A 22,675-nucleotide genomic window follows, 5' to 3' on the forward strand; every position below is an offset into this window, starting at 1 on the left:
AAGTGAAAATGCATTTGCACTTGGACTTCTGAGGAGGAAGAGTGTTCCTACGAGTGTTCCCCTATGAGTACCTTGCTGCAAGAAATCTCATAATGTTGTTCAGAAGGAGAGCTGCATGTGCGTAAGAATTTCACTTTTCTGCAGTAGTAGTAGATTCTTTTTATCAGAAGTCTAGGTTTTGGTTTCACTTTTCCAGCATTTGTAAAGGAGAATGCTTGCAGGGAATACATCATGGAGAAATGGATTCTGTGGCAGTCTTGTAAAAAAACATAGCAAGCAATACTTGGAGACTCTGGAAATCAAAACTGCTTCGTAGCTGTGCTGTTTACTGTGCTGTGTGATGGAGCTTTTCTCTCTGTCAGGGAATTTCTAATGCCCAAGCAGAAAATTAGGCTTCAAGATGAGCACAGTAGGAGAAAGATCAGACAGACACCAGCGCAACACTGAAAGCAAAAAGATCTCACTGCTCTTGCCATTAGCATTCTCCTATGGGAGGAGAAAGCCTACACAATGCAAATGCAAGTGGAAGATATACTCACACAGGTAGTTTTGCAATTACAAAATCTGCCTATGAGAGTGTATATGCAATGTCTGTGTAAAGTACACAGCTGTTTAAACACATGTATACAGCTGTTCCTGAGCTCAAGCGCATCATTCTCCTTTAAATACACTTTATACCATAACCAGAATTGCTATTCCAGAAACAAACACTGTACAAAGAAATGTTAATTGAAAGAGATCTCAAAGTGTACATGAGCTTCCTAATGCACTGTGTTAAATCTTCTATTTTGCCATATATAACAAGCAAGTTGGGTTTTAGGGTGGCAACATAATACAGCCAAAGTAATTTGAAACAAAGTGTAAAGCACTACTCAGCTGTGAAATCTCCCATCACACACTGAATTGCACAGCAATGGGATATTGGCCTCAGTCTAGTTACAATTCCAACATGGTTAAATATTTATTCTACCCACTGATTTAAATAAAAATGCCCCGTTGTTCTCAAGTGCAGCAAAGTGTAAGGAATCAATCCTACCTTCCTAAAGTGTCTTGCTAATGCCACAGGAGATAAAACCCAACCAAACCAACCCCCATGCACCCACATGCTCTGAATTCCACTTGAAACTGGTACTTGCTCTTGAAACGTGTGGTCCAGGGCATTGGACCTCCTTAACCTACACTGACACCATCCCAAGCCCTCCTTGACACACACTGTCTCTAAGCACCAAGGGATGATCTGTTCAGCAGTGGGAATAAAGTAATGATTTATAATAACCTTGCCAAGCGCTGCTCCTCGTGGCTTTCTGCTATTGATTGCAGGCTCTAGTTGAAGGCTTATCTGAAGTAGGGATATTCTTGATGTGCCACTCCTTACTGAGTTTTGGGTGTCTACTAATTTATCTGCCACCACAGGCTGGGCAGGGGGAGAAGGGGTAGGAATTGCCATGAGAGGCTTGCTCCTCTTGCTGATCTTTTTGCAGACAGAGGGAGCCAGGAAAACACACTGAGGAGGAGCAGATTGAGGTGGAGGAAGAGGAGGAGAGGCAGGGAGCATGGCACCTCTTGTTGCAAGATGGGGAGTAGGATTTTGGGAAGAAGGGCTGAATGTTGGAGAAAATATCAGGGCTTTGCTGGAGCTTGTTGTCATCTTATTGCAGGGGTTCCATGCTGCTGCCTCCTTATCACAAAAGTTCCAGACCTTCTTGGTGTTTCTCGTGGGCAGCTCCTCAGAGCACTGCCTCTTTCTTCTCACAAAGCAGCCAACTGACTCCAGTGCCCTTCTCACCCAGCCACCCCAGCCACTCTTTTATAGCATCTTCTTCTCACTGCTTACAGCCATGGCCTGGTAATGTCAGGCCTGCTCCCAATCTTTGATCATTGGCCCAGCTGCAACTCCTTAGGGCTGAGATTACTTTCTACACTGTCTTTATTTTCTTCTATTCTATCCCCCTACAGGAGCTCTCAGCACTTTGTTTCAAATAGGCAGCACAGCATGACAGGAGTTACAAGAGCCAGGGGAAACACATGCATGTAATGGACATAAGCCACCAGAGTAAAATGAAGGAAAATGGCAGCACAGAAAGTCTGAGAAACTTCAGAGGAATGAAACATCCACAGGCAATAGTGAAAAAAAAAAACAAAATCACATAAAGAACACAGAGAGTGTTGCCAGCCCAGCTCTAGCCCTTAAATGACTTCTGCCATGTTCAATTGCTCTAGCAGATGCAACACAAAAACCATGCTGGATTATCTAAAACCAACAGAGCTTCTGGGGAAGGCCATCCACGTACAAGAACAAACAAAACTATCTGACATTATTTCTACTGAAGCACCATTCTTATCTCCTCTCCAAGGGAAATCAAAGATTTCCTAAGAGCACATAATCAGCTGAAACAATATATACTTACTCCTTGTGAAAGAAAAAAAAAAGGAAATAAAATTGTTCTTTTATCTTTTTTTCCCAAAAGACATATGAGGAAGAAAGTTATAGGGCAGGTTGGGTGAAAAAGCAGGACACTATGTCTGGCACATTTAATCTACTTAGTTTAGTCTTTTTAACAAATACATTATTGATTCTTGGTTTGTCTTTATTATTCACAGCATGGTTTTTTTTTTTTTCAATTCTTGCCTCAGACTGCAGTAAACCATAATAAAGGGTCACACCAGCAGCTATTGTATTCAGGAAATCTACAACAACTCACACCTGAAATATTTCCATCTAATCTGGAGTTCAAAAATGCCAGTACACTTGGGAGGAACAGAGAGGGGGTGCTATTCTAAATTTGATGCTTAATGGCTTGTTCTTCACTGTACAGAAAGGCAATTCATGCTACTTGAACACAAACTACATGCTTGCTGATAAAAAAAGTGCTTGTGCGGGTTGTTGGACTTGATGCATCATTGCACCAGCTCAACAATTTTATGCATTAATTTTTTAAGAGAAAGAATTTTTTTTCCCCTTGCCCAGATGCTGCTTCATTTCTGTAGTAGTCATTTGCCTGGCAAGAGGTCAGCTCCACACATCCTTCTTTTTTGTCCTGCAAGGGTCACAATGTGCCTTATTTGATTTTATGTTCCTGCATCTATCAGCAACCAGCCAATCTACACTATTTATCTTCATTTCAGGATGTATTGAAGCAACAACTTTTTCAACAAAAACTGCATGGAATCCACTAACACCCGTTCAACCTTCCCCCCCAGCGCTGCACTGAAAAACCTTTCTGCATGTTCTGAGATTACAGCACTATACACAACAGATGAAAAGTGGTTAGAAGACTGTTAAAGTTTGGAATAATGGGAAAAACTGGATTAAAGTAAGAGTAAGGAAAAATCGAGATTTAATACTCTGATTTCAGCAAACGTGCTTGGTTAAAATGGTGCATTACACACTTCTGATACTCTTAGCAAGATCTCAAATGCTAAAGGGTGTAAAAAAAATTAATGGGTAAAATATGAAAATAACCTTATCTCTTGGAACACCCTCATCAGAACACTTTTGACTAACAATTGCCCCAAGAAGCAGTTGCTTTTAAAACCCAATACTGGTAGCTGATCAACAAAATAATCCAGACCTCATCAGATAATTCAGGGTTTCAAAAGATCACAGTATTAATTGTTAAACAAGTTTTCGTTACAAATACGATTTCTCCTAACATCTCTGATTTGCATTTCACTCAGAATTATGCTTTTATTGAGTCTTGCATTCTTCAATCAAAAAAGAAATTAAATAACCAGTTAATGGCACATGCAATTCCAGAAACTCAAATCCAATTTAGTCTTGATATGAACTTTAGGTCTTATTGAACTTGTTTTAAGTAGCATTTTCAACATGTATTCTGGTAAGTTGCCAGTGTATTGTTGGGGTTTTTAAAATTTATTTTTAAATCATTATATGAGCAAACATGGGCTGCTTTAGGGAGGAATGGGATTTCCTAGTATTCAGAAAGGTGTAACGAACATCAAAATTTCTGGTTGGACCAACAGCAGTAAATCCAGCCTTAAAGTAAAATTATTCAATTTTGTGAGATATCACTCTTCAGGGGGAAACACATAAAGCCCAAACACACGTTTATCAAGTAATTTTGAACAATATTCAAACTGAAACAGTGTAAAAAGCAATGACAGATCAAATGACAATTACTGTAGTCAGAAGGAATGTCCAGATTTGAAACAAAAGAACCAGTGCTATGGTTGGTCAGATCAAGCAGTGCAGGATTTGGAAGACTGAAAAATCTCTTTTGTCCAACAATGCAGTACAAATAAGAACCTGATCTGGACAATTTAAATGTAAATTTCTTACTACCTGTCAGACAAGTGAGATTTAAAGACATCCACTTAAAAACCCAGGCATCTCCAAACCTAGTCTTAAAGTGAAAATTGACCTACCACCTCAATTTCCATCTAAATGTGGCCATGTGGCTGCAAAGGGGTTGTTTGTTCTAGCACTTTAATAAATTTAGGTTATGTGTATGGTGGGCATGAGATGACCCACACTACACCTGGGGAGAACCACCCTTGCAAGGCAGGTCCATGCCACAGTCAAACACAGCTAATCCTCTGGGAAACATGACATCGCAGGCAGATTAGCAGGAGGGATATGGAAAAGCATTAAATGCTTTGCATAGAGAAACCTCATTGATTGTTAAACAATGAGGCAAATGAGGGGAAATAGAAGATTTTTAATTGGGGGATATGTAAAAAGAAGCTGTCAATTCAAAAGAGCTTGTTGCATCACCAAAAATAATGTTAGACTTAGAATCAAGCTTAGGGAACAGTTTAGTCTATGTGATTTCCATTAATTTTATCAAAGTGTCCTCATTACACATACAATTACACTCAAGATAGTTCACTTTATCATGACAGCTGAACATCTGCAGATTGTGAAAAATACCAGTGCAATATTGAGTTGGGTTGGGATTATTTCAGTGAATTACTGGTATGCAGACAGTAGCCTCAGTTTTCCTCACATCTCTGGGAAGAGAAATCAGTTTAAAAAAACCCCAAAACTGCACAAAGGATGGAAAGTTGTATGTATGTATCAATGCATGTATCAAAATCTAGAAAGGGAATAAGAGAACCTAGGAAAAAAAGTATAAGAAACAGTTCTGCAAGCTCCTCTTGCAGGAGGTGGGAGAAGATTTGGGAGTGAGGGTGTGATGTTGAGCCTGGGAAAGGTGGGGCTCAGGGAAGACCTTTGCATCTCACAAGGTAAATCTATTTTAAGTGACAATACACTAAATTAATTTCCCCCAAATTAGGACTGTTTTGTCCATTATGGTACTTGGCAAATCATCTCCCTGTCTTTATCTTGGTGCACATATTTCTTCATCTCCTCCTGTCAGCCAACATCAAGCCACCATACAACCACAGATTCCTCTGCCATAAAATTTTACATTTTACATGTTCTACTCTTTTTTCTTCACCAAAACACCCAACTTGAAAGCCTGCAAAAAGAAGTCCCAATCACATGCAAAAACAAGCCCCAGTCCCCGTAGTTACAGTAACGACTAGGAGACAGAAAAAGAATAACATACTCAAAGTTTGAGGTGTTATGCCACTGAAAGTCTGAATATTATTATTTAAAATTATTTCAAAAAGGAAAGGCACAGTTTCTATATAAACCATTTAAGAACAAGTAAAAAATAAATTACACTAGCACTGTAATGGGTACTAATCAAGATGTGTTGAAACCACTGTATAACCAGCAGTCTTAACTTAAAAGTATTCTAAAAATACAGAAATAAAATGGTGGGCATCCAAATGAAAGAAGGATCTTTAAAATCAGAAAGGTTAAGGAAGAAGGATTTGTATTCCTTAGAAAATAGGAGATTACAATTAAACCTCTGTGAAACAAAATAATTTGAAGAAACCAGAAGACGAATTGCTGCAGGTTATCTGAATTCATGCAAGCACCAAAAGTCCAATTGAGACATCCCTTCTCTAGCAGGAATTTGAAGAAAAATTCTCTAAACTGATTGAAAGAGCAGGAAGAAGGAAAACATGTTAGCAGTCAGACACACTTTTGCAAGCAGTTTAAAAACTGCTCAGAACACATTTGAAAGAGCTTGTGTGCAATAACAGAGTCAAGGGAAGAAACAATGAATGTGTGAGCTTCTGGGACATTTATTGGGCTAAAATTTTAACACCAATTTTGTTTCTTACTATTTCCCATCAGATTCCACATCTACCTTTCTCATGTGCTGCAAGGGATAATACCACCAGAAACACATCAAAAAAAACCTGATCCTTTGAAAGGATTGAAGTACTTTTGAAAATCCAGTAAACAAATAAAAAAAAAAGCCCACAATCCAGCTAGAACAAATCAAGTCCAGAATGTGGAAAAACATTAACCTTCTAAATCTAGTTCTGAGAACTGAAGGTGCAAGTGTCACACCCTTGTTCCCCCAGGAGTTACTCCATGCTCAGCCCTGCTGGCTGAAACATTTCCGTGGACATCCTTTGCTTTGGGCCAAATCAGTTGGATTTGGATCCAGATTTGGTTGGATTGGATTCAACAGCTTCAGTGTAGGTGGTCTTTCACCCAGCCACCGTTTTTGGGATTGAAATGGTTGGGCTAGGAGGCGGGCTGGCAGACCTGAGGAGGCCATGAGTCCCTGCGTGGGGCAGCTGTGGGCTGAGCACTCCCACAGCAGCTGGAACTGGGGTACAAATTGTACTTAGACAGGACTTTCTGGGTGTTTGATGGTGGTGGGTTTTGGCAGTTTTTGATAAAACAAAGTGTCTTTTAAATAACTGCATCTAAGGTGTGCTAATGTGATGATACTGTCTTAAGCACTGAATGTAAGAGACAGGTAATTCAGGATTGGACTGAAGCCCATGATTATCTTCTAGCAGTTACTGCGTGGATATTTAGATTTATCATCAAGGAAAAGAGAATTTCATCATCAGTCCTGACATTTTTGGGGAAGAGAGCAGCCTTACAATTTAGAGATCTGTAGACATTAATGTATTGAGTAGGCAGTGACAAAACCAAGCAATAAATACAGAGCAACCTAAATAGCACAGATCATACATTAAAAGTTACAAAATTAAGGCTACACATGAAATTCAGACAGAACCATTTTGTTTAGTAAGTAGAAAATCAGTGAAATATGTTGACAGTAAGTCATAAAAACAAATAATAAAAATAAGTAGATTAAAAAAAAACTGTGGAGGTAAGGGAAAATTTAAGACATCAAGAATGATAAAATGTGGAGCCAAGGCTGAAATTTATTCAGTACAAATATCAAGGTGACCTCTTCCTTGCAGAAAGCTTTGATACCATGAAACTTAAATAATTTGTGGAAATTGGTCTATCAAGCAGACATAACTTGTTATCAAATCCAATTTTTTAAAAGCAGATAATTTCTTGAAATCATATGCAATTTTAAATTAATATATTTTTATGAACTTTAAGCCTATGTTTTATTGGCATTAGTGCTGATGGAGAAATGTTTCTATTTATTCCTTTTCAGAAAATGCTCAGTTTAGTTTAGGTCAACATAAATGCCATGTAATCAACATGGAAAACTCAGAAGAAGGTCAACGACTAGGAAAGAGAGTCTTGAAAACATGGAACAAGTCAAGAAAGGATTTGGAAGCTAATTCTTTATCCTCAAATGCCTCAAATTCCACAGCCAGAACACCAGTGACTTCCCTTAGGCAAGACAATTTTGAATATGCTGGCATTATTAAAGAAATTCAAGGCCAGAGTAGTTACATATTCGCACATCACTTGTGTACAACTTTGGAAAATACCAGCTGAACATATTTGTGGGGAGTTACCCTCAAATCTGTCAGTTGCACATTCTCAAACTCTTGGCCACCAATCAGGGTAACTGCAGTCACTGCTTCTGTTTACTGATAGTCAATAAAACACTGACAACTACACCACCCTACACAACTGAGAGACAGGTACAGGATTCCATAACATGAAATCCTCATTAGGAATGACATGGAAGCAATGCCAATATGCATTCTTATTACCCGAATCATAATCACAGCTAGCAGCTTTGAATCTCTTTTTTTTTTTTTTTTTTTGGGAAGGGGCTACTATACATCAGTGATTCATTGCTTTACTGAAAACTAGTAAATTGTAGCTTATAATGTTGATAGCAAAGTACAACAGAAGATTTCTAGGGCACTGGCTGGCATGGCCAGCACGTAAATAGCATCACTTGTTTCTTCTATATTGTTTCTAGTACTGTGAAAAATCTATCAGGTTTCCTTCCCTTCTCACTTTGTAAACCAGGCAAAAAGGGGAAAAAAATCTCTTAATCAAGCAGTGCCACCTTAGCAGCAGAATTGTTCTTTACTCTCATTCCTAAAGACAGGAAAAAACCACCCTGAAAACCAAACCAAATGGAGAAGGCTACAACCAACCTGCAAATACAACTCAAAATGCCTTTGGACATGTTCCTAATGGCACTAGGCTAAAAAATAATGTTCTGGCCTCCTAACAGTCAGCTATAGCGAGTTTACTGCTACAACAAAAAGAATATTTAAAAACCTATCAGTGGCAGAATGTTTAGCACCTATTACAGACACAAGTGTAACTACCTAATGGTAATTAAGGGCATAAGAGAATGACTAATGCTCTGAATGCATAGAAGTGCATTGGTTTGGAAGCTATTATGATTGCACTGTCTGCAGCTCACAGCCTACACTGGGCAATTTACAGTGATAAGCATTCTGCATAAAACTGATACTCCATTCTTCCAGCACTGGATAATGAGCTGGTACATAAAGCTGAAACTACACACCACACACTGGTCACCACTTGAACAGTCCATTTGCTCTCGTCCTAAGGATGCACCTGTTTTTCTTAATCTTAAATTCCACATATTCCTATGCTGTACTTTTCTCATCAAAATGCTAAACACTTCATGCGGTGTCTTTTGTGGTTTAGAAATACGTTTTTGTTCAGCAAAACTGAGAAACAAGAAAATGGATAAAGAACATACAGTACTGGCTGGCTGGTAGCTGGAACAAATGCTGACATTTATATCAGCTCTTATTTAGCTCAGGGGTTTCTGAACAGGCCTCCCCCATGCAGAAGTGGCATAAAATTATTCACATTGAATAGCACATTCCTCAATGAGTGACCTGGAATTGCTACTCCACTGGACTAGGCAACCCAAAATTTGCTTTGTAAGAGAAACAAGTCACAAGGTATGATGAACTATTATATTTTCTATATAGGATACTCCGTGAAAATGAAGGTTTAATGTTTGTATTCCAGAGAGAAACGAAACAGAAGGGGGCAAAAATTCTTCCACTGCCACAGCATCACATACAAGAAATTATTATCCTTTAAATTATACCATATTTCTGCTAAAGGGCTCTTTCAAACATCAGAGAGAGAAAGGGTCAAAAATGATATGCTGCATTGTCCAAAACTAAATTGGAAAATGATAGATACAGATTATCATCTAGTAATTTATAGGAAAGCAAGTACTTTCATTCTCTTGTATATAAGTAATATACTGAAAGGAATAAAAAAGATATACAAATCGTTTAAAAATCAGACTTTAAAGCAATGTTCTTTTCAAGGGGCTAGATACTCTTCCAAGAAAAAGTAAGATAAAGTCTTCCCTGCCCAAATCAAATATTTTTAAAAAAGGTACAATGCTTTGGACTAGATTTCTCCTCTGCAGAGCTCAATGCAGCTATTCAAAGTGAATAGGGTCAACTACAAAAAAAACACATTTAGTCCTCTTGATATTTCACAGCTAGTGCAAATCACCATGGCTTCTCTGAAACCAGTGTACTCCAACATTAACTTAGTTCTGTTTCCATTTAGTTAGCAGATGAAAACCTAAAATCACAGCCATAGATAGAAAAAAGTACATTAGTAAGTAAAGAATATTACTGTCAGTACTACTATGAGTAGGCCAGCTAAAGGAGTCCCATATTCCTCATGTAACTCTAGAAGCCATGCAGCTGATGCACAATTCCAAAAAACAGATAAGAATGAAGAAAGTTAAGCAAACATCTACCAAAAGTTCCAAAGTTCTCTACACAGCTGTCAGAGTAAATAATTTTCTTTAGGTTGCCATTGTTTTCCTTTCCATCTGGAACCAGATTACATCCTGCTCCCTGGGACAAAATCAGAGTCTGTGTGAAGCTATAACCACTCAGACCTGCCAGCAATATTAACAGAACCATGGGATGGCTTGGGTTGAAAGGGACCCTTATATAATCTAAACTTCAACCCCAAATTTTTGCTGGTTTTTGCAGTAGCCATAACACATCCTGCCAAACCAAGGAGTCATTTTGCTTCCCATAGGATCAGACACAAAATCCCTCCACAAACACAATTCTGGTCGTTCTCTCTTAAAGGCAAGAACTTGTAAGCCACTGTGACTTTTCCTCCTGAGGACTTATCCAGGAGCTCTGTGTCCCACATCAGTGATGGATGAGGTTTTGGGATGCTCTCAATAACCTTTATCACCCCCGCCAAGCCCTCTGACTGAGAGTGAGCAGTTTGTTTATGGGCGGTGCTGGTGACAGGCACAACAACGAGTCCCCTCATTCAGTCAAATGGGTGAATTGAAGGATTAGTCTGTCATGCCAGCACAGGGTCTCATTTTTCTTCTGTGCTACGTGGGTCACCCCCTTCCCACAGCCTGTATTTGATCATGATTAATTCGTCAAGGCTGGCTATAGCATGGAAATGAAGAAATGGATTGCCAATTACAGTTATCTTCTTGCAGAACACCCCTTGAACCAGTCCTTTTCTGCAGTAGTGACAGCTCAGAAATAAACCAAAAGCAGCTCTATTGAGCAGAAGCCTGATCCAAAGTGTGTTTTAAAGCAGAAGGTGACTTCCACCTGCCCAAACCAGCTCTACAGTGTAAATGGGTGACTTCTATCCTGCCTGCCTGGCAGGTACACAAAAAGCCCACTCACAATTGTTTTTGTAGTCGCCTTGTTTATATGTGCTGAATTTCTCACTTAACACTCGTCAGCAAGGAGGTGCACATTTGTTTCCGTGAGCCTCACCCTGAATAAACCTGAAGGGGAATTTAATATGCGTACAATTACTGCCAAGTAAACAAACCTAGCAATGATTCTGCTCTGCACAGAAGCTCAGATAAGGATTCGAACTTTCTCCCCAACAGCACTCACAGAAAGGTAAATTCTGACTCTTGCTGCATTTCCTCTGCAATAAGCCTTATGTCTTCTTACTAGCTGTGTAATACTTCATCCATACAAGAAACTAACTTAAACTGAATAATCAGATTCTGATAGATTAATTAAACAGGAAACAATTCCACAACAACCTGATATTTTATGAATAATTATTAGTATGGAATTTGAGAAATAACACTGCAGCCTGGCAATGCATGCATGCAATCTGTTTAATTCATCGATACAATCACCAGCAAGTTACTTGAGTTGAATAAATTCAAAGTATGTGTATACATCTAACTTTTTATTACCTCAGAAATTACCAGTTAAAAAGAAAACCCCTTTTTCTAAAAAAAAAAAAAAATTAAAAATAAATTCAGAGCATTGTAATAGATGCTTCCATCCATTGTTGTAATTCATGGTACTTCATTTTCTGGCACATCACACCTTGAGACAGCAGACAGGTGAACATTTTGCCAACATGTGCAGCACACAATAGCTTTAAATACATTGCCAAGATAAAAAGGCACAACTAACTCTCTTCCAGGCCCAAGGTGGCCCTCCATTAACCCAGCTGCCAACATGATCTGCGGTGTGCAGAGCTGCAGAATACATCTTATAAACAGGATTTTGGCTTAGGAGCAGGATTAGTCATTCACTACACAGAACCTTTCAGCTCTGCTATTCTGCCTCAGTGGCAGTTGCCCTTTCCAGTGATATATGGCAGCATCACAATTTAACAAAGATGCAGGAAAAAGGACAACACAGTGAATGACTCCCTGAGCCAGAGATGCCTTTAGCTTGACTTTCAGGTACTTTGATGAGACTCAGAGTAGCAGTTCTATTCTGTTGATCTTTTCTTTCATTTCAGGAGAAAGATATTTGCCCTTGCAGCAATGCATTTTTACCTCTCACAAGCCACCTAACAGTCTCCATATTCTCACACACTTCTTCCAAACTTCCTGGAGTGACCAAAGTTAAGAATGAGAGATGACTTTGGTCATGTAAATTTATATATATGGTGACTTTCTGTGTTTGTACTGGAGTAGTATTAAGGGTCTCCAACCCTGATTAGGACCATTACAATAGATATTGCATAAACAAACAGTAAGAGATAATGTCTGCTATGGAGAATAAAAAGCAGGACAAATAAGGCCCAGCATCACAATATTCTGTGGCCAGACCACAGATGGACCCTTTGCACTAAAAACTAAGGAATTAATGGGAAACAGAAGCTGTTTTCCTGAGGCATTTACTAACAAATGCAGTCACAGAAGTTCAAAAAGATACCAAAGGTCAACACCTTTGTGGTAAAACTATTTGATATATGTGACACCACAAATATTACTCCTACTCAACTTTAATGTGTCAGGGCTTTTAAAAGCTCTGCAAGGACACACAAAGTCCTGCACTACTTTCCTGTCCTCACAGAATGAGTTTCAAGCTGTGAGTGGGACTCAGCTGAATACATTCAGAGTCACAGGATATCTCAGGCTGAAAGGGAACCACGAGGATTCTTGAGCCAGACTCTCTGCTCCTCACAGGACTACCTGAAATTAAATCATGGGACTAAGGGCATCATGCTCATCAGGTTTCCTGGCAGCTTCCTTCGGTTTACGTTTGTAAACTCCAGATAAAACAATTGCATGGTATTAAAAGGAATAGAAATCTTGCCATTGGTGAGCTTTTTCTAGCTGCCAAAGTATACAGAACGTGGGGTATAACTAAGATTACATGCAAGACTAGTTAAGCCAGAGTGCACAGGTAAATGAAATCACTGCTAAGTGCAAAAATGTGGAAAGGCATGAAAAAGATATTACTATAATGACTGTGTTTTCACACTACATCAAATAATGAATATGTTCAAAAGACACCCAAAACAACACAGTAGAATTCACTAATGGATTGGGCTCCGAGTTAAGTTTTAGAGACATGCTCTTTCCTGGGGCAAGGGGCAAGATTACATCAAAGAAAAAATTTGGATAGCAATAATTGGGCTTTTTACCAAGAAATATTTTATACTCCATATATCATCTTAATGCAATGTCTCTAGGATGAGGTCCACATAGCTTTATTTTCTTACTTCAATTCATTTCTTAACAAATTAGCTTCAAAGAGCTCTAGCTTTTCCAGAGTGTAAAGGCACAGAACAAACACATCAGATTATCATGCTGACATCAGCCAAGACAATTTAGAAAAGAGAATTAAGTGATTCTGTTGGTATACAACAATATAGAGCTTTAACTTTCATTATGGTAATTGAGACATTCCTAGCTCTTTGAACAGAAAACCACAAATATGAAAGCAAATAATATAAATGATCAGCTGAAGCCTTGTTTATAATTTCTGCAATACGCTTTCTGGATACCAGAGAACTTTTCCAGCTTATTTATGCTTTACAGGACAGTTACCTGACAAAAAAATAATAATACAAAAAGTGAAAGAAAAAAGGGAAAAGTGCCCAAACCTCAACATGTTTTTGATGCCTTTGGGGATGTTCCTGGCTTTTCCTCAGGAATCTGGAGATACCTACAGAGCTCATGTACAGCAACTTGAGCCACGCTAGTAGCTTCAAGGTGGAAAACACTATGAAATAAGAGCAAGAGAGAGCACACAATTGTTTCTTGCAGAGTAGCACCCAGGCAGTGAGGTTAAAGAGGGTGGGCAGCTGCAAGGTTGAAAGGTGTGATAATATTATAATAGTTATCTAATATAAATATGGCTGAAATATAAATATCATTTTTAAGAGGAAAAAGTAACTACATAGACTTTTATTTCTTCCTAAGGAGAACAGGGAAAAAATTTAAAGAGATGCCATGAGGCAACTATTTAGTCAAGAGTCTAAGCTTTCAAAGGGAAATTTTTAAGGACAGTCACTAAATGCCATTTTCATGAAGGATAGGATTTGTCCTCTAGCATTCAGGGGAAATACTGCAAATTAGACCAGTCAGCAAGACCTTCAGAATAGATAAAATTCTAGATAGTCAAACTACATTATCCATAAAAAGCTAATTTCCACCGAAAAAGAGAGCTTATTAAGTCTCTCGTCTGGAATCAAGCTAGAGCTTCTCCTTGCTAAATACATCACATGAATGTTAATTTTAGACTGCTGAGAGCTCATCAATTTACACTTCCCTGTAATAATTTTTTAGTATTTAAATTATGGGAAGACACCAATTAGTATCATGGACACCACACTATCTGAAATAAGAACACTGTTAAATAATGCATGCAAGAAATTTTTATACAAGTAGTAATTAGATTTCTAGGATTAGTTGAATATTATAATAGTAATTTCATAGCTGTTACCATTACTTTTAATAATAATCTATTTAACCGGTGATCAGACCCAAAAGAAGTGTCAAAGAATGAGTTCTCATATATCTTCATTTTTACAAACATATTATATTTTGCCAATTAACAAGCAAATAACAAAATGCAATTAACTCTCAATGAGTTACAAAAAAGGTCTTTTAAAACAACACAGTGTCAAAAAAGTTGCTGTGGTCTAAGCTGAGGGATGAGGAGCTGCTGATCAAGTTTAAAAATCAGCTTAGTTATGAAAATCTTTTTTATAGGAACTTTCCTTATGTGACCTACCAGATTGGGATTTTTTATCATGAAAAATTTATATGATAATATCCATTTTCCTGGATAACCTCAACTGACATCAGAATATCCAAATTCTGATACTCACATAAGCATTAAGCCTTTTTAATGGTGACAGAAACTCAAAGGACCAGACTGAAGATAAGTATAAAACCACTTAATAGTTACTTATTACACACTGGTGTATAGTGGCCCTGGAAAATTTACAGCTGACTCCTTCCTTGGAAAGATGACAGTGCAGCCCTTATTAGAATTGCTCATTAAAGAAACATCTATTCCAGAAATGAAATGCCAACAGAAAAATGAGGAAAAAAACAAATGAGAAAGATGGAAATAGATGGCCTCAACCTTTAACCCTGTGTCAGGAATTTATTCTGCCTTTGAAAACATTTGGTTTAGTCTTCTGACTCACATTTTACGAGGGCTTTCACAACCCTTCAGTCAAACACCTGTTGGTTAATCCCTTGTTATAATCTACCTGGGATCACCTCCTGGGGAGAAGAGCTGATGGAAATGCTCCCAGCCCTCTGTAGCAGGATGAATCACTCCTTGGACTCTGAGCAGGACAGACGGGGGCTCAGGACACTGGTGACACAAGCTGGCACAAGACCCAAGCACCTCTCCCCCAAATCTAAAGCAGACCAGAGGATCTGTGCTCCCTCCCTGCATCCTCCCTTAAGAACAGATTATATGCTTCTATTTCCTATACACACAGCAATTTACTCTACTTTTTTTATTTTCAGACTTCCCTTTAGCAACACATAGCAAAAAAAAAAAAAAAACAACAACAACCATGAAATTTTTTATCATTATTTTATCATTACCAGTCCAAAAGCTACAAGTAAGCCTTAGTGGCCTGATTCTACAGCAGCAGGATTTACTCCATGTAAAATGATGTATAAAATGTGGTGAAACTGTGCATTTCCACTACCTAAATCACCACAGACATTCTGCACTTCCGTGGCATTTGGTCTATTTCTCTCTCTGTTTTTAAGATTAATGCAAGTATAAGTTCATAAGAAAACTAAGGGCTGCCTTTATATTTCTTCTCAGAAAGGACAGAGGACATAATTTTCATGAAATCAAGCTAAGGTACATCATACAGCTACAGTGATGTAGAGACTGAAATACACACCAATTGGAACTCAGAGTTTCATCTTTCTCCCTCCACTTTATTTCTTCTGTTTCTCCCTCTGCCTTAAGTTTAAAATAACATTTAAATACTAGTTTTTGTTGTCAAAGAGCAGCTTATTTTGCCAACATAAGTATCTCAGAACAAAGCCCAGCCCTGTATTACTGTAAAGTAACAGCAAGGAGGTAACACACAGGTGTGCACAGACCATAACATCTTCAATTCCTTCCATATGTAGCCTATCCCACAAGTATCCCTCAAAATATTTGTGACAAACATGAAAAATCCTGTCTCCTTACACCCATCTGCAAAGCCTTGTTTTAATTTTGTGGCTTGGAAGGTTTGTAGCACCATATCCAATACCCTTGTTCATTCTGCAGGCCGCAAACAGCGCAGTTTGTGGAGAGCTTCTTAATGAGGTGCTCTTCCAGAAAATGTACTAAAAAAAAGTGGCATTTCCCCCTCAATCCTCTCTTCTGGAGGTATCTCAGACATAATAAGACAGTAATTAAGGGGAAACTGGACATGTAAATGGTGATCCACTGGTATAACATGAAAATCTGACATACTACAGCCTAAAATAGCACTTTGTACCCTCTGAACTGTAGATTTGTCTATAGATTTTTTTCATTCCTTTTTATAATTTTTCTCCCAAAAAGATAGTAAAATTGCTTTAAGAAGGAAAAAGAGACAAAAATGTAAGAAAATCCCTCAAAATCAAACTGGCCTGGTTTATGTTTATGTGTTACTAAACAGCTGCTAAGGATGTCTGGAGCTTGATACTCCAATACCTCCCTAATGCCATGGGAGGGATGTAAGTCCTCAGTCCTCCTCCCAAAACAGTTTTATTTGGGAAACTTCAAGCTCTTGGTATAAATGAAAACATTTATTGCAATTGAAAAGAGTAATCCAGGGATCCATGGAGATATAAACCTTCACAACCTTTGCTTTCTTAGACTGATTAGCAGTTCTTAAGCTTATCAAAGGTGACAGGGATCTCTTAGGAGGATATTAGGGATTTGGGATCTCGTAGGGAATTTTTTTTTCTCAGAGTGCCTGTGGGCAGACTCTCACTTGTTTTTTAGTCCTTACGAAAATTTAGCATTGGTTGCTTCCTATGTCATTTTTCAAAGATGGAATCCCTCATTTGAATCAAACTTCTAAGTCAGATATCCTTTGTGAGTGGATTTGTTGCCAGCACTCTTTAAACAGGAGCACGTGCAAATCCAAGTTTTGCCTGCTGGCGCTGTGCAGCAGCCAAATGGCCTTCTCAAGGCTGTGACTTGTTCAAGCTGAAACATCCACAGCCCTGTGATGGGTGGAGATGGAGCATCAGGAAAGCGTCTGGGGAGGAGGGCAGACTTTTCCTCTATCCAACACTCTTGCCATGAAAGCAATCTGCCCTTTGCCAAGACCTCAGGAAAAGCCTTGCTTGCTTGTTCCTTCCCAGCCTCCTTTTTATGGGAGTAAAGGAGTGCTCTGCAGTGATGAAAACAAGAATGGACTGCTCCCCACAGAAGTGTGAACACTGTCCTAAGGATGAGAGTGCAGGTGAGAAATCTACACATCTACAGGAGTCTGGAGCAGAACTCAATCCGGATTCTCAAACTGGATATACTCAGCCAACCTCCAGCAAATTTCTGCACTTCAATTTGTAAGAGAAACTGCATCCTCAGCCAGGGGTTTCTGAAGGGAAAGAATTTGTTTGTATGGATCCAAGATGAGGAAACAGCAAGCGTGTTCCTTTTATAGTGCTTTACTGGGACAGTCCAGTGTTAGGTGCACAGCACAGAAAATCATCTTGGCCACCAGGAAGGAGGCTGATCCACTTTTTCATCTAGACACTGCCTTTATCTAAAGGAATATGCATGGATAAAGGGGAAAACCCCAACAAAACCAAAAAGATTAAAGCATAGTTTTGTGGGGCTTGTGTGTACTTTACATTGCAAACACGTCACCACCCACAGTGTAATTTTAGCAATGCAACTGCTATCAAACATTCTTGAAAATACTGACACCTGAAGCTAGATGCAGGGCTGCCTTTTTCATTATTACTCTCAGGCAGTGCATCTGAAAGTCTGGAAAGAAGGGAAGTACTTTTTAAATTGAGAAATAAAAAACATTTCTTAAAATGTAAACAGTACAATCAAATAGAGGCTGTATTCCCCCCTCCAAAAAAACTCCAAAAAGCAGCCTCAGAAAAGCAGAGCATTTTAGCACAAATGCATTTAAATTTATTTTCAACAGTGAAAACAGCAATTACAGAAAAAGCATCTGCTGCAGTGTATAATGTTTCAGTAATGCCACAGCTACCTTTGAGAAAAGCATTGAAAACTTCGCATAAACTCACTGGTCCTATCAGAGATCCTTTCCAACTTTCTCTGCTGGCTTCAGGGAACCATATTTCTCACCTGCTGAGACTTTTCTATTAACTAGGCCAATTCTAAAATAAAGTGAACTATTATTCTTTCTATGTCCCACTTACTGGTAATTTCTATATACTTACATCATATCTTGCTTGATAGTCTAAAATAAATGCATCAAACAAAAAGAAATGTAAACAAAAATAAGTATATCAAACAAAAATGTATCTGTGTAAAATATCAAGATTTAGGCCAATGAATCAAGGACTAAAATGCAAAGCTTGCCACCAAGTTCCAAAGGGGGACCAAAACTGAGAACAGAGGGAAAGCTTTATCTGAAACCAGATTTCTATTCAGCCAATCCTGGCGCTCATGGAAATGGCATCTGCATGTTCTTCTGCAACAATGGAAATGCAGTTCAAGTAGAAGGGAATACAGCACCCAAACTGCACTAGATTTTACCTTCTGAAGCCTATTTCAGATCTACAATCATCAAAAAAATCTTAATAAGATGTCCTTAAAAATAGAAGGAAGAAGCCTAAATATTTCTGCTTTCATTTCTCCCCTCCTGAATCTGAATTATCTAATTAGTCAATGCTCACATTACCTTATCTAGCAATTACTATATGTTATGATTTATGTCATGCTACATTGTTACATGATAATGGCTTTTTAAAAAAATTACTGCTGTTTAGCATAAACTCATTGATAGTTTGGGTTGGAAGGGACCTTAAAGATCATCTGGTTCCAATCCCCCTTGGGACACCTTCCACTAGACCAAGTTGCCTAAAGTTCCATCCCACCTGGCCTTCAACAGTTCAAGACATGGAGCATCCTCATGTTTCTTTAAAACATCCTTACTTTAAAAACTTTAAATTGTATAAATAATCAAACCTACAATCATTTATTGGATATAAATTGGAAAAAAAATCAGCATAGGTTATTGTTTAAGGGAAAAAAAATCCCCTTTGTAGTTTGCATGTTTTCTCAAATTCCTCAATTTTTTTCTCTAAATATTGAACTACTTGGTTTTTTCCTCCTTCAAACATCATGCTCACTTCTTTCACAATGCCAACCAAAAGCCAGTTAACTGCTAGAGATGGATTACCTTGATTACAACAAAGCAAGAGACTTACAATAACCATTTCCTTCCAGTTCCTTCAGGCCATGTAAATTTGCATGTAAATTAATAAACTAAAACGGTGGAAGCAAAACTCAAGGGAACTAACACAACTTCCTGTAACTCTAGCAAGCTGGCTTGGCATTTTTTATTTTTTTTTGGCCAGTCTTGGACATCATGGCATCTTTCTTTCTTTCCCTCTGGATGGAAAATTTTGCCAGACCCCTATTTTTCCCTTGCTGAAATAACAGCAGCGTGTTTAAGAGTTACTGCAGAAGGGAAATCACAGTTGCAGGTCTTGGCTCACAGGCTCTAAGGGTTATGCTAAGGGCTGTGCACAACAGTATCCCACTTCCCAGCACACCAGCATCCAGTCACAGCCAAAGGCTTTGGGTCTCTGTTACTTAACACAGTATAAATATATTGGTGAGATAAAATGACTAATGAGACATCTGATAGGAAATATCACTGCTTGAAATGCCAATAATAGGGAAAAATGAGTAAGAATAAGTGACATCAAAGGTGTTTCTTACCATAAATTCCGGTTGAAATACAGGGAAAGGCCTGTAAAACATATGAAAGGAAAAAAAAGATCAGTGGGATATCTGTTTACCATACTTTTTATCAAAACCAAGAGTGTTTTTAAACGCCTGTTTTTTAACACCCAGAGATTATATGTTACAGCATTCATGGATACAGCAGTCAAATCACAGGCATTCTCATGTCATTATATGAAACATATTCCATATGTTTTCCTTGCTGCCACATTAATAAAACTGCATTCTTTTTCACATCTTGAGCTACAAGCAACATTTGAACACAGACTCATTCTTAAAACTGCCTTTTGAGCTAAAATTTGATGCTATGAGCTAAAAATGAACACCATAAGCTACTACAGTAGCAAAAAACCAAGTCATATCATCTGGTTAGAGTTAGACAATGTTTCTTCATCAGTAAAATAAGCTTGGCCAGCTTAGACTATGTTATGCCTCTTTGCCATGCCCTCATTCACTATAATCTCCTTTTTTGATTCAGTTCTTGACCTCTGTTCTTTTGGATGTGGTTTATGGTGTGACCCAACACAGCTGTACTGCTACAAGCCAAAGGTTTGCAAACTGGTACAGGGGGAGGAACTGAAGATGCTGATGAAAAGAAAGAGTACATTTTTGGGGCAGCTTGGACACCGAAGAATATACATCACACAACAAGAAATATTACAGACACTGTGCCAGGAAGAACAATAATTTGCATTCCTGCTAGCTGTATGTGTTGTCTTGAGATTTGCATTTCTATGAGCCAGAGTCAGTTTTCCACCAGGAAAAAAACAAAGCTGATGCTTCAGGAGAGAGGCAATTTTCTTGGTGTTCAGCTGATACGTGATATCGCCTTTGCCTCCCACCACTGGACTGACAGCAGGCACAGCTCAAAGGTATGAGAGCACCTGGGACCAAAGTCTCAAATATCCACCCTGAGGCTCCCTCCAGATCCCCCAGCAATGAGTCATCATACAAAAGAAAGAATTTCTTCTTTACTTAATCACACAGGAAAACATTATTCAAAGCTAATGCTTGCTTTATATTTAACCAGGGAATTAATTAGGGAATGGTGATTAAGAAAGGAGAGGTCTAATGGAAAGAATACATCCTCCCCTCCCTTCTGAAAATACTTAACTAAAATAAAGTGGAGGAGAATTATAGTCTCATTCCTTCTCATAGCCACTACAACTTACATCCTGAAAAGTACTTAGCTTTGTAGTTTGTACCCAATAAATCACAAGAATCAGCTCTTTAAAGAAATGAAGAATAGAGTAGAAAAAAGAAAAAACAACCATCACATGGCTACAGAATTCAGGCTGAAGTGGCAACAGATACTTCAACAATCAGAGAGAAGCATAAAGGACGATTTTGTTCAGTTTAGAAAAAGATCTCAAAATTCACCTCTATTGCAGTTTCCACATGTTAAGAGATAATTGCTCCAAACAAGTGTTTTGTTTTCTATTCTTTGCAGAATTTGAGTAACAGCATGGGACTTAGATGCTTATTTGCCTCAGAAAAGGAATACCAGAGTATTCATGGTTCCTTCTCCTACTGGCCACACAACCAGGTAAGGGGAAAGAGTCCTGCAGCACCTCCAAAACTCACTCCATCAATCCCATGGCTCCTTGGGCAACACCCCACATGGTGCCTCTGGGACACATCTCCACTGCTAACTTCAGATTCCACATGTGTGACAAAGCCACCCACCCACCCACCTGGGGGACCTTGGGCGAAATGGTTCTGCATCCCCCTGGCAGCAAAGAGCAGCAGCTCCCCCCAGGTCACTGCAGGTTCCTCCCTGCTGCAAAGCAAAGGGCGGACAGGGCTCTGAGCAAGAGCACAGATCCTTAAGGTTCTAAAAGACCTCTAAGATCACAGAGCCCAACCCTTACATGAACCTTCCTTACAGCCATGACAGGGACCTTGAAGGGGTCTACAAGACTGGCTGCTGCACTGTGGGGCAGGCTCAGCACACAGTGCCAACATCTGGCACCACAGCTGCGTGTTGGGGTGCTAGAGCCAAGCACCCGAGGGCTCCAGGGGAACAAGCTTCCTTCTCATCTCTGCTCAGAGAGAGATGATGAGAACTGCATTTCCAGCTCTGCATGGCAGCCACTTGTCAAACTTGCTCATCTCCATTCACAGAGTAACGTGTTCTGAGGCTGCTCAGCAAGTGCTGGCTGGCAATTTGTGCGTTCTGTGTGTTTCTGAACACTTTAAAAACTCTTGTGTAGGCATAATCATTACCTTGCTTTCAGTTTCTGTCATGCAGCTGAAACAGATCTGGAATGGAGTTACAAGACTGTATCAAATCCCATCAAGTTCCTTAGGAACATGGGTCTGTGCCATAACTCAGATGAGCTCTGCCCTCTCCCTCATTCAGAGATGATCACGGCACATAACCAGCAGATGTAGTTTCACAAAATGTGACAGTGCTTTAATTCATTCAAGAAGGACCCATGCCTGAGATCACATATCAGCCCTGTTTCCTCTTGGCTCCTAGGGAGACAATTTAGTCTAGATGCCAGGTTGAAATTACTGGCAGAGCAGTAATGGGGAATTCACAGCATGGATATCAACATACTACAATATTTGGCTTATGGACAAAAGATGTTAGGGTTTCTAACCTTTTCTGTGCCTAATTAATAACAACTTAATTATGTATCTGATTTCAATTTAAAAAAAATCCATTTCACAGTAGGTAACATTCATTCCTATTTTCACAATAAAAACATTTATCATCTTAATTTGTTGCTGGTAACCACTATTTATTTATGAATTT

At 38.8% G+C, this 22,675-nt stretch overlaps 1 protein-coding gene across 3 annotated transcripts in view; it reads right to left on the reverse strand.

Annotated features, from left to right (window-relative positions):
- Nucleotides 1-22,675, reverse strand: part of MACROD2 (mono-ADP ribosylhydrolase 2) — an 853,439-nt gene that overhangs the window by 261,529 nt on the left and 569,235 nt on the right. For all 3 annotated transcript variants that reach the window (XM_066546232.1, XM_066546231.1, XM_066546230.1), the window contains exon 7: nt 19,891-19,921. In XM_066546232.1, coding sequence (XP_066402329.1) covers nt 19,891-19,921 — 31 coding nt within the window. The remainder of the gene's footprint in view (nt 1-19,890; nt 19,922-22,675) is intronic.

The sequence above is a fragment of the Molothrus aeneus genome, chromosome 3 (genome assembly GCF_037042795.1).
Source record: "Molothrus aeneus isolate 106 chromosome 3, BPBGC_Maene_1.0, whole genome shotgun sequence".
NCBI lineage: Eukaryota > Metazoa > Chordata > Aves > Passeriformes > Icteridae > Molothrus > Molothrus aeneus.